Below are 16,268 nucleotides of genomic sequence, written 5' to 3'. Positions count from 1 at the left end.
TGGGCCATAATACCGATTATAATTTACATTGGCTTTCTAGGGTAGACCAGGGCTTTTGGCACCGCTAGGTTGTACACAGTAGCTGACTAGCGGAGCTCGTGACTTCACACTCCAGACCGGACACTGGGGGCCTGGTAAATACTCCTCAGCAGGATGAGCTAGCCAGTCTACAAGCGGGAATATGTTTAATGGCCGGGATTTGCCCACACCATTCCAACACAGAACAGCTGATTTTTAACAGACTTCATTACAATTTTTTGGAAGGAAAACTATTTCACTCATATTGTAAGTAATGATAGGTCATATTTCATAGAAATCTGTAAACACTGGGTAGTTACTTTAAAACAGCAACATTTTGTCTCTGAGGCAAAAAGGAGGGACTCTAAAATCGCTATTGGCCACACCCCCCCATGCAAACCTTACAAAATCCTAGGGGAAACACTGTTATGCCATTGTGTGTGATTTCATTAGTGCGATTCAGATTTGTATCATTATGTCTGGTGGTGCTACAGCAGATGTTGGTCAGCTTTGTGTGTGTGTGTGAGAGAGCTTTGTGGGGATATGTGTGCGTGGAGAGGGCTTGGGTGGGCTTATCCAAAACTCCTGCTGTCGGTTTAATCCCCTGGCGTGTGTGTGTTTACGTGCCCACACACACCGAGACAGTAAACACAAACAAATACACACAGTATTTAGTATGTCAGTGTGTCAGAGGGTATTTCAGCACCCCCCTTTCAGTCAAGGCCTACCTGTCAATCATGCAGTAGGAATAGCCAGGCCTAATTGTATTTGTGTGTTGGGAGTCAATACAATTATTTATTTTGGGAGAGTATCTTGTATGGACATTGATTGACCAACACATGACATGATGTATTGGTCTTTATCTCTACTGATGAGTGGGCAAGTTGGTTTTGTATGACCCGGTGTCCCAGGTGTGGTATTTGGCCAATATGCCACGAGTGGCTGGATACAGCCCTGGCTGACAGCCATAGTATAGCAGACTCATATGACAAAACATTTATTTTTACTGCTCTGATTACATTGGTAACCAGTTTATAATAGCAATAAGGCACCTCGGGGTTGTGGTATATGGCCATATAGTGTCCATAAGAACAGCCCTTAGCTGTGGTATATTGGCCATATAGCACACCCCCTCGTGCGTTATTACTTAAATATACCACGGCTTTCAGCCAATCAGCATTCAGTTCTCGTACCACCCAGTTCATAATGTACAATAGAACATTTTGAAATTAGCTTCCACTTCTTGGTTGACAGACACACTTTCCAATAGCAAGGAAGGGGGCGGGATTTCAATATCTTCTCGGGAGAGAGGTTCATGGACAGTGGACCTCTGCGCTCGGTTGGTGCTGAAAATATGTATCGGCTTCTGGCACCTCCGTACAATCTACCTGCCGATATCGTTCGTGTCTTGGATTAAAAAACGCCTAGCCGTTTTCTCAACACATGCACCGAAGGCCTCGACCAGTGAAAACGAACAACTTCAGATACTTATCTTTTAGGCGTACACTGTGCGGTAATGGAGAAGGACAATGTAGCTATCTAGCCAAATTGCTAACACTGAGAGGACCCAGCACCAAAACTTCGTATGGAGATTAAAACGGTTATCAATCTAATCTATCAACGGAGGACATTCACGCGATTTGGGATTTATTCACTCACGGAGCCGGTGTGACTCCATATAGCTAACGTTACAGGTAAATGGCTAGCCAGGTTTGTCAAAATGCTGTTGTTATAATGGAACCTATGAGCTAATGTTACTGTAGCTAGGTAGCTCAAACGCTCAGGTGTTGCCACCAAGTTAGCAGTTTCCTATCTAGCTAGTAGTTAGCCACCAGAAATGGCTAGCAAAATATCCACTCCATTCCGTACCACTGAAGCTAGCTACATTTTAACAGGGGGCTTTAGTTAGTCATAGACTAGTAACGTTGGTCAATTCAAGTTGGCTAAGGTTACCATAACCGACTCTCACCTAACACTGTAGACAGTAACGTTCATGTCTATATTATTTTCGGGGCAAAGTTGTTGAATCGGAGTCAACGTCCATACAGTCTCGATGTGAGGCTAACGAATATTTATTACTCTGACCTCAAACGAGTTGTGGTTTAGGGTGTCATCTCGCTTCGAGCAAAAGGCCGCGCCGTCAGTACACATCGGGCTGTGCCGCTGCGTCGACCCCGGGTTTGAAGGTGTCTTTTCTCAACCTAGACATGAGAGTGAGTTCGGGGATCCGTTTTGAGGCCTATACGAGAGAGAGAGTGGAACCGCAGCGATACACACCCCAAAAAATTGACGGAATGGGTTTGTCAACGAGAATGAGAAAGGGTTTAAAATCATATCGCTTTTTTTTCCCACTGAACACAAACTAACCTTTTCGATCGGTTGACGAAGCTTCGGTATCACATATTTAGTAGAATTGTATATAGAATACCTACCCATTTTAGATTATCCAACCATTTGTCAGCCTTTATGGTTTTTCAGACTACATGAATGGAATATTTCGTTACCCCAGGTGTGCCAATATATTCGTGGGATTACATGAGGCTCAATGCCTGTGTGTGTCAAACCATATACACAGTTTCGAGGTGTGCTAGCTAGTATTTACCAAATCCAAAATAAGTCGCGTTTGTGATTTAACTCCTTTCACTGTTATTGTCCCCCTGGCTACATATGCAGCCTGATGTCCACCTCGTAATGTCAAATCACATGCTGCACTAAGGCCTATCCCGTGGCAGACCAGATACCAACCTGCGTGGGGGTGTTGCCCAGCCCTAGTAGCACATGCTTGTGTGGTAACACTTGACAGGGGATCCTGTTGAGGACTGAACACATGATTGTCATCTCCCCTTCAGCTATTTAGATGGTGTTTTGTTCCTTTACGTGCACAGGGCATGCACGTGTGATTCTGCAGGCAGGGTCCACCTTTGAAAACTTGGGAAGCTTGCAGCATGAAGGGTGGATAAGATGCAAATGAGCCGTGAGGTCACAGTAAGATCCTCCCTGTAAGGGAAGGAAAGATCATTCAGAGAGGGAGTATAGAAGGTGCATGTATCAAACAAAAGGAGACGAGGAGAGGAAGCTATTCAAGAGTGTTGGGTTTCAACTAGCTTCTGTAACCACTAAGTCAGATTCCACAGCCACAAATGTGATTTTTGGTCTTAATTTAAGGTCAGGGTTAGGCATAAGGTTAGAATTGGGTTTGGGTTTAAAATAAAATGTGAAGAAGAGTAATTGTAGGAATGGGTGGGTGTTTTTCACTGTATCGCCATAGAAGCTAGTAACTAACCTACAGCTCTACTCATCATGTATCAAACAGAAGGAGATGAGGAGCTGAAGCTATTCAAGAGTATTGGGACACATCCGATCCTCACCTCCATTCTGATGAATGGGGACTGAATGATACACTCAGGGAGAGAACAGTGGTACTCGTGTGCCGCTGGCAGCGGATTCCAGGCTCCGTGGAGTGACGACTCACTCTGGGCTGCAGACCTCTGCCACCCCATCGATCTGCCACCCCATCGATACGCACACAGTCCATTTGAATGCAAATGTATGCACTTCTCCTCAGCTGCCCCCCACTGGTCCAGGAGAAGTTGTTAGTGGTGGTGTTTAATGTATTACGGTAACCAGGTTTCCGTACAACCTTTTTATGTAAGGTAAAGTCCATGTTGGATGAAACATGTCTCCACAGGCCTGACGGGAACAGCCAAATTTGTCAGTAAAACTTGTCGACAAAAAACAAAATACGCAAGGCGAGGTGGGATCTTTTTGTGTCTGTAAAATGAGTTGTGTAAGAAATGGCGGTGGCAATGCCTGTTTGCAGAAATACTGATATAATAACCATCATATCGGAAGTTAACTTGGAGCCACGTGGTGATATTTTGTAAGATCCTCCCAATGGGACTCTGGGAAGAATGCCGTTTATTAGGTTACAGATTAAATAAATGGTGAACTTTACAGGGTGGCGCACGTGATGAGCTTGGTGCTCCTTTCCAAACAAACATATTTTTATTTTTTTGCTGTCTTATTCTGCTGACATAATTGATGCTTGACTGCGGTTGGACAAATATAAATAATCCGCTATTTTGTCTATAATAACCTCATCGTGTAGGCTGTACTATACCGGCACTGTATCTGCTAGCTATTGGCTGGAGCGCATGTATCAAGACCAGAGGAGACATTGGACATTGGCTATATAGCGCAATTTCTTTTGTCACAAAACCACCAGTGAAGTTGGAAATATGATTGGAAACCCATTTAACTTGTACTTTTTATTCGGTACATGGGAATTTAACCGCAAAAGTTATTTTTATGTGCACTACGGTTGGTGGGGAAATGCGCATATTGTTCTTATGCCGATTTTCTATATTCTCATGGAAATCTGTTGCCAATTGGATGGAAACCTAGCTAGTAAAGAGAGGAGCGAGCCTGTGCCAACAGTCGTGGCCGGCCGGGCGCTTCTGCGGCCGATGAGGGAAGGAGGAAACAGTCATTGTGTTCATGAGTGGACTCAACTGCCTTGTTTATTGGGTCTGTGTGTATTGTATCCCACAGTATACACTCATTCTTTCCACCTAACCTCAGTGTTTTGTTTGTCATCGGTTCACTTTTGTCTCAAGGCCCCCTTTCCACAGCATCCGGGGCAGCTTTGGTCAGACGTCTCCATGGAAACCAATTGAAGCCAAGTTATTTTGGTCAGGGTGGGGATATCTCACTCACACCTAAGAAGTGATAAGGGAACGAAAACCTTTCTGAGTGTGGTGTCATAGATGCAGGGTGGTCTCAGCGTAAAAAAATTACGTTTGAAAAAAGTAAATATATTTTTTTTATATTTTGCGAACAGATGACAAGACGAGATGGCCGGGTATTCGTGCCTTTTTGTGCGGTAACGTGGACTCTTAACAAGGTGATGAAGCTTTGTTGCTCCAAGCAAATGAGGACGTGTAGAAAGGCGCAGCAACACACAGAAATATAACCTATGACAGCGCATGCAGTAAGGAGGAGAGGGGAAGATGTGCGTCAAAAATAATATGCGTTTGAATTGTATTGTTATTTGCTATTGTAACGGTTAATATGGAGGCTGTGGTCATTTGGCTGGCCAAATACCATCATCCAAAATTCCATCGTGTCACAGCCCTACTCAGATCATAAGTATATTTTATTGCAAGAAGGAGCTGTAACGACTTTGGTTTGTCAGTTGTGTATATTGTTTCAAGCACCAGATGTAGTGTGACAGTCAAGGGGTGTTTTCTGAACGAATTAATGAATGTACTTCATTATTCCCCGTGGAATTGGAATGATGGCTGAACATGTAGAGACAGAGAGATAGGGAGTTCAATGTCCCTGAGCAATGAGGGCATGTAGCCTAGAGACAGACGCACAGCTGTTGTGCACACACGTACACATTTCCCAAAGAATGATGGCTGAAAACGTAGAGACCGAGAGATGGGGAGTTCAAAGCCTCTGAGCAATGAGGGCATGTAGCCTAGAGACAGACGCACAGCTGTTGTGCACACACATACACATTTACACTGTTGCGTCCTATTACATTGTTCCCCGCTGAGTGTGATGATGTAGGTGAGCACGCCCTACAAGGAAGGCATCAGCTTGTTTTACCCAGCAGCCACCTGAAAAGAAGAGGAAGTGATGTTGATCATGAGCTAATCCTCGTGGAATCTGACTGTGTCAGGCTAGCTCTCTGTTTCGGTCTCTCCCTCTCAGGTATCGTCTGTGTCAGTCTTCAAAGCATCTCCTCGCCTCCTCAAAACGCATTGGCGGAGAAGGCCTGAGGGGAGGTACCTTGGACCTTCTCCCCTCCAATGTGATTTGAGAAAGGTGAGGAAAGATGAATTGAGAAAAAATTCCAGATGAAGCAGCTAGTTTGTTGGTTGAGTCAGTGGGAGGTCCTCCACAGCTAGGTCAATGGTCCAGAAGTCAAGACTTCTCTTGGACAGTGGACACCAGAGAGAGAGAGAGACACTCGAGACTTGAACACAGGCCCGTTTAGGAGAATACGTGTAAAATGCATCCATGATTCCTTGAAGTTTGATGACAGGTTTAACACGATTACGGTAGAAAAGCATAAGTGAAGATCGATAGGTGTACGCCAAGGTTCTATTACATTACTTTCGCAATGTAAGTTTTGTAGTAGATCCAGACTACAAATATACAGTGGCAAGAAAGTATGTGAACCCTTTGGAATTACCTGGATTTCTGCTTAAATTGGTCATACAATTTGATCTGATTTTCATCCTAGGTCACAACGGTAGACAAGCACAGTCTGTTTATACTAATAACACCCACACAATTAAGTTTTCATGTCTTTATTGAACACACTGTGTAAATATTCACAGTGCAGGGTGGGAAAGTATGTGAACCCTTGGATTTAATAACTCGTTGGCCCTCCTTTGGAAGCAATAACCTCAGCCAAACGTTTTCTGTTGTTGCGGATCAGTACTGCACAACGGTCTGGAGGAATTTTGGACCATTCCTCTTTACAAAACTGTTTCAGTTCAGCAATATTCTTGTGATGTCTGGTGTGGAAAGCTCTCTTAAGGTCATGCCACTGCATCTCAATCGGGTTCAGGTCAGGACTCTGACTGGGCCACTCCAGAAGGCATATTTTCTTCTATTGAAGCCATTCTGTTGTTGATATACTATTTTGTGGGTCGTTGTCCTGTTGCATCACCCAACTTCTGTTGAGCTTCAATTGGCGGACAGCCTACATTCTCCTGCAAAAAGTCTTGATAAACTTGGGAATCCATTTTTCCGTCGACGAGATCAAGCTGTCCAGGCCCTGAGGCAGCAAAGCAGACCCAAACCAAGATGCTCCCATACTTTTGGGATGAGGTTTTGATGTTGGTGTGCTGTGCTGTGCCATTTTTTTCTCCACACATAGTGTTGTGTTCCTTCCTTTTGCGAACTTCAGACGTGCAGCAATGTTTTTAATGGACAGCAGTGGTTTCTTCCGTGTTGTCCTCCCATGAACACCATTCTTGTTTAGAGTTTTACGTATTGTAGACTCGTCAACAGAGATGTTAACATGTTCCAGAGAGGTCTGTAAGTCTTTAGCTGACACTAGGATTCTTCTTAACCTCATTGAGCATTCTGCGCTGTGCTCTTGCAGTCATCTTTGCAGGACGGCCACTCCTAGGGAGAGTAGCAACAGCGCTGAACTTTCTCCATTCATAGACAGTTTGTCTTACCATGGACTGATGAACATCAAGGCTTTTAGAGATACTTTTGTAACCCTTTCCAGCAAGTCAACATTTCTTAACCTTAGGTCTTCTGAGATCGCTTTTGTTCGAGGCATGGTTCACATCAGGCAATGCTTCTTGTGAATAGCAAACTCACATTTTGTGAGTGTTTTGCGTAGGGCAGGGCAACACTAACCAACATCTCCAATCTCATCTCATTGTGTGTGTGACTGTTCTCATCTCATTGTGTGTGTATAAACTCAGAAAAAAATAAACGTCCCTTTTTCAGGACCCTGTCTTTCAAAGATAGTTAAAATAACTTCCCAGATCTTCATTGAAAAGGGTTTAAACACTGTTTCCCATGCTTGTTCAATGAACCATAAACATTTAATGAACATGCACCTGTGGAATGTTAGTTAAGACACTAACAGCTTACAGACGGTAGGCAATTAACCTCTTAAGTCACAGTGATGAAATCTTAGGACACGAAAGAGGCCTTTCTACTGACTGAAAAACACCAAAAGAAAGATGCTCAGGGACCCTGCTCATCTGCGTGAACGTGCCTTAGGCATGCTGCAAGGAGGCGTGAGGACTGCAGATGTGGCCAGGGCAATAAATTGTAACATCCGTACTGTGAGACGCCTAAGACAGTGCTACAGGGAGACAGGACAGACAGCTGATTGTCCTCCCAGTGGCAGATCACGTGTAACAACACCTGCACAGGATCGGTACATCTGAACAGCACACCAGCGGGACAGGTACAGGATGGGAACAACAACTACCCGAGATACACCAGGAACACACAATCCCTCCATCAGTGCTCAGACTGTCCGCAATAGAATGAGAGAGGCTGGACTGAGGGCTTGTAGGCCTGTTGTAAGGCAGGTCCTCACCAGACATCACTGGCAACAATGTCGCCTATGGGCACAAACCCACCGTTGCTGGACCAGACAGGACTGGCAAAAAGTGGTCTTCACTGACGAGTTGCGGTTTTGTCTCACCAGGGGGGATGGTCGGATTTGCGTTTATCGTCGAAGGAATGAGCGTTACACCGAGGCCTGTACTCTGGAGCGGGATCGATTTGGAGGTGGAGGGTCCGTCATGGTCTGGGGCAGTGTGTCACAGCATCATCGGACTGAGCTTGTTGTCATTGCAGGCAATCTCAATGCTGTGCGTTACAGGGAAGATATCCTCCTCCCTCATGTGGTACACTTCCTGCAGGCTCATCCTGACATGACCCTCCAGCATGACAATGCCACCAGCCATACTGCTCGTTCTGTGCATGATTTCAAGACAGGAATGCCAGTGTTCTGCCATGGCCAGCGAAGAGCCCGGATCTCAATCCTATGGAGCACGTCTGGGACCTGTTGGATCGGGGGTGAGGGTTAGGGCCATTTCCCCCAGAAATGTGAGGGAACTTGCAGGTGCCTTGGTGGAAGAGTGGGGTACATCTCACAGCAAGAACTGGCAAATCTGGTGCTGTCCATGAGGAGGAGATGCACTGCAGTACTTAATGCATCTGGTGGCCACACCAGATACTGACTGTTACTTTTGATGTTGATCCCCCCTTTTGTTCAGGAACACATTATTCAATTTCTGTTAGTCACATGTCAGTGGAACTTGTTCAGTTTACTTCTCAGTTGTTGAATCTTATGTTCATACAAATATTTACACATGATAAGTTTGCTGAAAATAAACGCAGTTGACAGTGAGAGGACATTTCTTTTTTTGCTGAGTGTATGTATGTGTGTGTGTGTATATATTATATATATAAGTACCAGTCAAGTTTGGACACACCTCATTTAAGAGTTTTTCTTTATTTTGACTTTTCTACATTGTTGAATAATAGTGAAGACGTCACACTGAAATAACACACATGGAATCATGTAGTAACCAAAAAAAGTGTTTCGCAAATCAAAATATGTTATAAATTCTTCTGTGGCCACCCTTTGCATTGATGACAGCTTTGCACACTCTTGGCATTCTCTCAACCAGCTTCATGAGGAATACTTTTCCAACAGTCTTGAAGGAGTTCCCACATATGCTGAGCATTTGTTGGCTGCTTTTCCTTTGCTCTGCAGTTCAACTCATCCCAAACCATCTCAATTGGGTTGAAGTCGGTTCATTGTGGAGCCCAGGTCATCTGATGCAGCACTCCATCACTCTCCTTGGTCAAATAGCCCTTACACAGCCTGGAGGTGTGTTTTGGGTCATTGTCCTGTTGAAAAAGAAATGATAGACCCACTAAGTGCAAACCAGATGGGACGGCATATCGCTGCATAACACTGTTGTAGCCATGCTGGTTAAGTGTGCCTTGAATTCTAAATAAATCACTGACAGTGTCCCCAGCAAAGCACCATCACACCACTTCCTCCATGCTTCACGGTGGGAACCACACATGCAGAGATCACCCGTTCACCTACTCTGCGTCTCACAATGACACGGCAGTTGGAACCAAATATCATATTTGGACTCATCAGACCAAAGGACAGGTTTCCACTGGTCCATTGCTCGTGTTTCTTGGCCCAAGTCCAAGTCTCTCTTCTCATTGGTGTCCTTTAGTAGTGGTTTCTTTGCAGCAATTCGACCATGAAGGCCTGATTCACGCAGTCTCCTCTGAACAGTTGACGTTAAGATGGGGCTGTTACTTGAACTCTGTGAAGCATTTATTTGGGCTGCAATTTTTGAGGCTGGTAACTCTAATGAACTTATCCTCTGCAGCAGAGGTAACTCTGGGTCTTCCATTCCTGTGGCGGTCCTCATGAGAGGCAGTTTCATCACAGCACTTGATTGTTTTTGCGACTGCACTTGAAGAAACTTTCAAAGTTCTTGATATTTTCCAGAGTGACTGACCTTCATGTCTTAAAGTAGTGATGGACTGTCGTTTCTCTTTCCTTATTTGAGCTGTTGCAGAGGATAAGTTCATTAGTTACCAGCCTCTACCTTGTCACAACACAACTGATTGGCTGAAACACATTAAGAAGGAAAGAAATTCCACAAATTAACTTTTTTAACAAGGCTCACCTGTTCATTGAAATGCATTCCAGTTGACTACCTCATGTATCTGGTTGAGAGAATGCCAAGAGTGTGCAAAGCTGTCATCAAGGCAAAGGGTGGCTACTTTGAAGAATTTAAAATATATTTGGTTGCTACGTGATTCCCTGTGTGTTAGTTCATAGTTTTGATGTCTTCACTATTATTCTACTATGTAGAAAATAGTACAAATAAAGAAAAGCCCTGGAATGAGTAGGAGAGTCCAAACTTTTGACTGGTTCTGTATATATAATAATCCCAGTCCATCTGTTGTCACGTTAGAGTATCTAGTCATTTCTCAGCACCTGGTACCCACTAGTCCTCGTCAGATGATTACATACCTTTTACGCTGTAGAGGGGAAGAATGCTTATTGTTGGTCACACATGACAGGTTCTCCGCGACAACCCCAAAAATGAGGTGAATGCGGGCAGGGCGTAGCACTGCAATGAATCATATTGTGTGTCTGTGCTCCGGTTTCTCCCCACGGCAGTAAGACCTACTCCACTGATTAGGCAATCATCCACACTCATGTTACATTCACTCTCTCTCTCTGTGTGTGTGTGTGTGTGTGTGTGTGTGTGTGTGTGTGTGTGTGTGTGTGTGTGTGTGTGTGCGCCCATCTTGCCCGCTATGTGTAATCTTTCCCTAGATCTCAGTACTATGACAGTGTAGGCAGAGACAGCCTTTTTTCCTGGCAAGATGCTACTGCTACAGGCTAACCACCTATTTTGTGTCCCAAATGGCTCCCTATGTAGTGCGCTACTTTTGACCAGGGCCCGTAGGGTAGTGGACTTTCTAGGGAGCAGGATGCCATCTGGAACACAGCCTTTATCAGTATCCATGCTGTGTTCCCAATACTCCTAGGATAGCACCGGTTTCACTCCGATAACCATTGGTCCGAGTGATACAAGCCAGTCTTCTCTCTCTCTTACCAGTAAGGCCAGAGGTGTTCCCGACCATGTGAACTGACTAGGGAAAACTCTGGGCCTTATTTATATGCCTATAACTAGCTAGCACCGTGGTTTTTCCTTGGTCTAGTCGGATAACTCCTGGTCTGCCTATATGATGATGAAGGAAAGGAGATGAGGATACTAAGGAGGTTAATGAGTTTGATTGGGACGTAGCCCCAAAGCAGAGCCGAGGTCTATATGTTTTACAAATTCGATTGGAATTTAGCACAAAGCAGAGGAGAAGAGTATATGTTACAGACATACTAGCGATTTAAAAAATAAATAAATACAGAATTATTGTCACTATCCTGTCTTTCCCTCCTCCTTAAGATGGAGATTCCGGAAGGAGAGGTATCAGTAATAGATTGTCATAATCCAGAATTAACAGTTAGGCTTTACTATCCAAGGAGGCGGATCGGGGGTGAGGCCTTGCGACAGACTAGCGTCCTGTCTAGGGGGTGTACTTTACACCCCAAGCTGCCTCCCACTACAGAAACAGGAGATAGGGCTCGTATCGCCGTTCTGGCTCAGGAATAGCCTTACTTGGGCTGTGTCCCAAACTACACCCTAGTTCCTTTACAGTACACTACCTTTGACCAGGGCCCTATAGTTAAAATAAAAATGATGGGGCCCAGGTGAAAGGTAGTGCGCTATAAAGGAAACGGAGGTGCCGTTTGGGACGTACACTTAGAAGAACCTGGGCGGTCATGTTACATTATGTGTATATAGTGTTTGAATGATTCAGGTCATCAGTCTGACTGTCACCGTCACTTCCTGTCTCTGCATAGCCGAGCCTGATATCTATAAGCATGTCCCCTATTAGTCAGCCTGTTTTAGAAGTGCATCACCCTAATTACAGACCTATCCGGTGTAAGAGGAGAAAAGAGTTGCGCAATGGAAATGTTTTTATTGGACTAGTTGAGTTAGTCCTTCCCTCCCTCTTTGTATGTTTTCTTCTGTCTGGCGCCTAATGAATACGACCCCCCCCCCCGGGAAGGATGTCACAAAGTGACCGGTGTTGAGTTGACTACTTCAACTGTCGAAGGGGAGATAGGGAGCACCTTATTGATTTGAGGAACGGACGATTCAACCCAAAACAGTTTAAAGCACTTTGAGATTGGGGGGGATGCTAAGCCAGTATAAATGCACCCCCCCACCCACGAGTCAATAAGGACTTAGGACTCTGTGGTGGTTCAGTGAAATTCATGAGTCTGAATGGCGCTTGATCTCAGGTGCTGTGTCTTATCCCCGTCTTCTCATCTAATGTGGTGTACAAGGGGTTCTGGAGAACGTATTTCAACAGAGGAGGGTAGGGACTTCTGGAGAAACGGCAAAATGAGCGTTGTTATTGTGCAAGTTCAGGTTGTACCCTCTGTCTCGAAGAGCGCGCTCTCATTTCCTTCCAACCGTGGCGTCCTTCGCGGGCCCAGAATCAGTCACTCACATTCACTCAGTCTCACTCGTACGTTCACGGTTCACGCCCTCTCTAACGTGGGTTGTGTCTGGATGGCACGCAGGGCGCCCTGGTTATAAGGGCTCAACTCCCATTGAGTTGGCGGAACATGAAAACCGTCACCTCTCAACACCTTGTCAAACGCTGTTTCGAGACGTGGGACAGTGCATTTTATTTTTTTTATCTATCTATTTTTGTTCTCACACTCTTTCAGATGAGTCCCTGGAGGGCTAACGGAATATCTGCCAGACCCAATCACACACCTTGTTTTTATGGATGAGTTTTTAGGAACCAGAATGATTGCTGGCCCGAGAGAAAGAAATAATAAATATATTGCCCACAGACACACTCGAGGTTGACGGACTCACTCGTGCGCGCGCGCAGTGACAGCAGCAGATAACTTACACAGCAGAAGCTAGGTGAACAACCGAAGCATTCCTGTGGGACTAGTTGGTGCTCGACATTGAATGCTGTTTTGTTTTACGATGAAGCCCCGTCCATAGAATTGTCCGTGGTTCACGATGGAGCTAAACACGTATCTCTCTCCCACACTTTTCCTCCCCCTCCTATTCCCACCCTCCCCTTTTCCTTTCCCTCTATCCCATCTGTCTCTCTCTACCCTCCCTCGTTCTCTCCCCTCCTCCCTCCTTCTAGGAGCTGTATCCCAGCAGACATCTAGAGGCCCTGCCACACACATCTGGCTAAAGAGAGGAAGATCACAAGTGACACCACAGCAGGGGTGGAGAGAGCGACAGTGCCCGTTGGAAAACCTGTTGGATTTAAGTTCTCTTTATTACAGATTATCACACTGCTCTCCTAACTGCCACCCTCCCCCTTCACACACACACCCACACACACTCGCACAGACACTCACACAGACGTAGAGACGGACACGAACAGAGACGGCTAGACAGAGACTAACACAGACACACACATAATCACACACACTCCTCTAGAAGTAGCCCTAGAGAGTCACATAAACGTCTCACAGTCACTCAGACTCGCACTCCGAGACTCAGTTGGTTCTCAGGGGTCGTGGTGGGAGGGTTCCCCCCCCCCTCTCGTTGCACTCCGCTGGGGGACGGAAGTAGAGGAATGGCCCTGGGGGAATGGCTGGCTGGCTGCCTCGCTCAGTGAGACAGAGGCTTATGAAACTAACAAGCCCGCCTCATCTTTCTCTCCTTGGCTAGCTAACACAGCTGGGCCTTGAGTCTACAGACACTGGGGAGGAGCTCATCAGCCCCCCCCCCCACTAGGGAATACAGCTTCTAATCTTCAGGCCCTCATCCTTCCTCTCTGGGTTCAACTTTACATTGCTATTTTTTTTTTTTTTTTTATCCTTTTTTTTTTCAACCATTTTTTCAGGAGGACCTTTTAAGGGTGTTTTGGATATGTGGGATCGACCGCTGAGACTTCCTGCTTGTCTCCCATTGGCTCAGGGATGCCCCGACCAGGAAGAACAAAGTCTGAGAGTCCGTCTACGCGCACATGGGCGTTTTTTAAGACGCTGTGTGGACTGAAGGGACAGCCATTTAATTAGTAAGGAAACTAGCTGACTTCTCGATATTCGTCTTCGCTGATTTTTTTTTGCTCTCGTTTTTGATGTTTTGTTTTTCCTATCTCATATGACGATTGAGCCGACCAGGGAGCAAAATAACCAGAGACAAGAATCCCACTTGGCCACAATCAAAGGCCATTTTGCTCTGCCTTTCTCTCTCCCTTGGTTGTTCTCTCTCCCTCATTATGCATATCAACTACCTGTTTACACACTAGACCAGCTCCAGTGATAGCCTACCTTTCGATCGAGGCAGAAAAGAAACGATTAAGTTGCGATCTTTTTATGTCTTTTTCCCTGCGACAAATCAAAAACCTTGCAGTCAGTCTCTACCTCCTCAATCGCTTCAAACCCTTTTAAAAACGTCTGTTTCAGAACCAAATCCGTACTCAAGTCGAATCTGCATCGCGGACCGAGTAGTGTACAGACTGAACAGTCGACAGACCGTCCAAGCTACAGACCAAAACAACCTGTCATCTTAGTCTGGAAGGGGAGAAGGTTATTGGGTCAATGTCATTGAACTGGACCAGAGCTCTTTGAAATGTTAAGTTATTGCTGCGGGCTTTCATTGAACAGGGAATGTATAGCAGGTCAACCAAGGCGATCTGCCTCATCCCCCTGTACCTAACTGACATTTTGACGCCCGAAAGTCGAGTTGAGTGTTTTTGAAACCGTTTCGGAGTCTAGGCGACTAGCTGAGAGTAGGATTGTAATGAATTAAGAAGAAATGTAAGTTAAAACCGCTTTCACCAAACCATACGCATCACGTTTTACTAGGACGTCCTACTTGTTTTCATTTGAAAAGGGAGCGTCCAAGGTTTTTATACTCCACACCCAAACAATCAAGCCATATCACAGCTTTTTCTTCTTTTCTATTTGTTGCACTATTTTATCTTTGTGTCGTAAAATCACTAAGCCTTCAATGAAGTTATTTACCTCTCGCACGCACGCGCACATTTCTTGAAATTCCCCTTTAAAATGTCAAGGCGTTGACCCAAATCCACTGTAAGGAACCAGTTTAAAGACGAAAGGAAAAACCAAGCAATTCAAAAGTTTCAGCCTTGAGATTGACACACGATTGAGCAGAAGTTGTTGTCGTCGCCCCCCCCCTATATAAGTCAGTAGTTCACGCATAGAGCGGCAACGCCTCAATCTTACAAGAGCACGTCTTTAAGTAGTGGCTCTGTTTACCTTTCATGTTGACCTTTATGTTGACCTGTGTGTTGTCCGGAGGACAGCACAACAAAGGCCTTATCGCGGAGGCTCTTTAAGCCTCTAGCGGCTGGCAGAGTGCATCTCAATCAAATACCCCCCCCTCTATCTCTGTCTTACCCTCTCCTTTCAAATAGCCTCTGTCTTATCTTACCACCTCCTTAGACGAGGCCAACGGTCAAGTTGAATAGACGTCAAACAACTTCAAGCAAAGGGACAGAGTTGTTTTATTGAACACGCGGTTTAGGGAGGGGCCAATCTACCCCTTCTTTCTTTTCACTCCCCCTCTTTCCTGGTGAACATGCAGAAACGCTGGTCTTCTCTCGTCATGGTCCGATTGAGAAGGGGACTCCTCTACCTCCCTCTCTAACCACTTCAATCCCTCTGTCTCTCCCTCTCTCCCTCTCTCTCTCTCTCTCTCTCTCTCTCTGTGCTCTTTCTCTTAATCTCTCCCTCCCTCTTTATCTATAATCCCTCCATCCACACACCCCGAACAAATCCTCCCTACCCCCTCATCCCCACCCTCCCTGGGTGGGGTAATTCCACCGTCCCCCCCCCCCCCCCCCCCTGAGTAATCAAAGGCATTATAGCCCCCCTCCCCTCTCCCCCTGTGTGATGCCGGGCAGCAGTAAGAGTGGGGGTGCAGGTGGCCTCCCCTCGCCCCCCCATACCGCCTCCCCATCCCGGCCACTTCGCCCGTCCCGCTACGTGCCCGTGTCGGCGGCGACGGCCTTCCTGGTGGGATCCACCACACTCTTCTTCTGCTTCACGTGAGTACGACCATACCGCTCCCCCCCCTCCAGGACACACGCACACACGTCATATACACACGTCATACACAGATGCTCAAACG

General features: G+C 45.8%; 1 protein-coding gene across 1 annotated transcript in view; it reads left to right on the top strand.

The window, feature by feature from the left end:
* The first annotated feature begins 1,275 nt into the window (after window positions 1–1,275).
* The window catches only part of zdhhc5a (zinc finger DHHC-type palmitoyltransferase 5a), a 41,342-nt gene continuing 26,349 nt past the window's right edge, over window positions 1,276–16,268 (top strand). The window contains 2 exon segments of the mRNA XM_036954373.1: window positions 1,276–1,712; window positions 13,303–16,185. Of these exon segments, the coding sequence (XP_036810268.1) occupies window positions 16,031–16,185 (155 nt within the window). The 5' untranslated portion in view covers window positions 1,276–1,712; window positions 13,303–16,030.

This window comes from Oncorhynchus mykiss, chromosome 19, assembly GCF_013265735.2.
Source record: "Oncorhynchus mykiss isolate Arlee chromosome 19, USDA_OmykA_1.1, whole genome shotgun sequence".
Taxonomy (NCBI): domain Eukaryota; kingdom Metazoa; phylum Chordata; class Actinopteri; order Salmoniformes; family Salmonidae; genus Oncorhynchus; species Oncorhynchus mykiss.
This window is presented reverse-complemented; position numbering and strand designations above follow the sequence as displayed.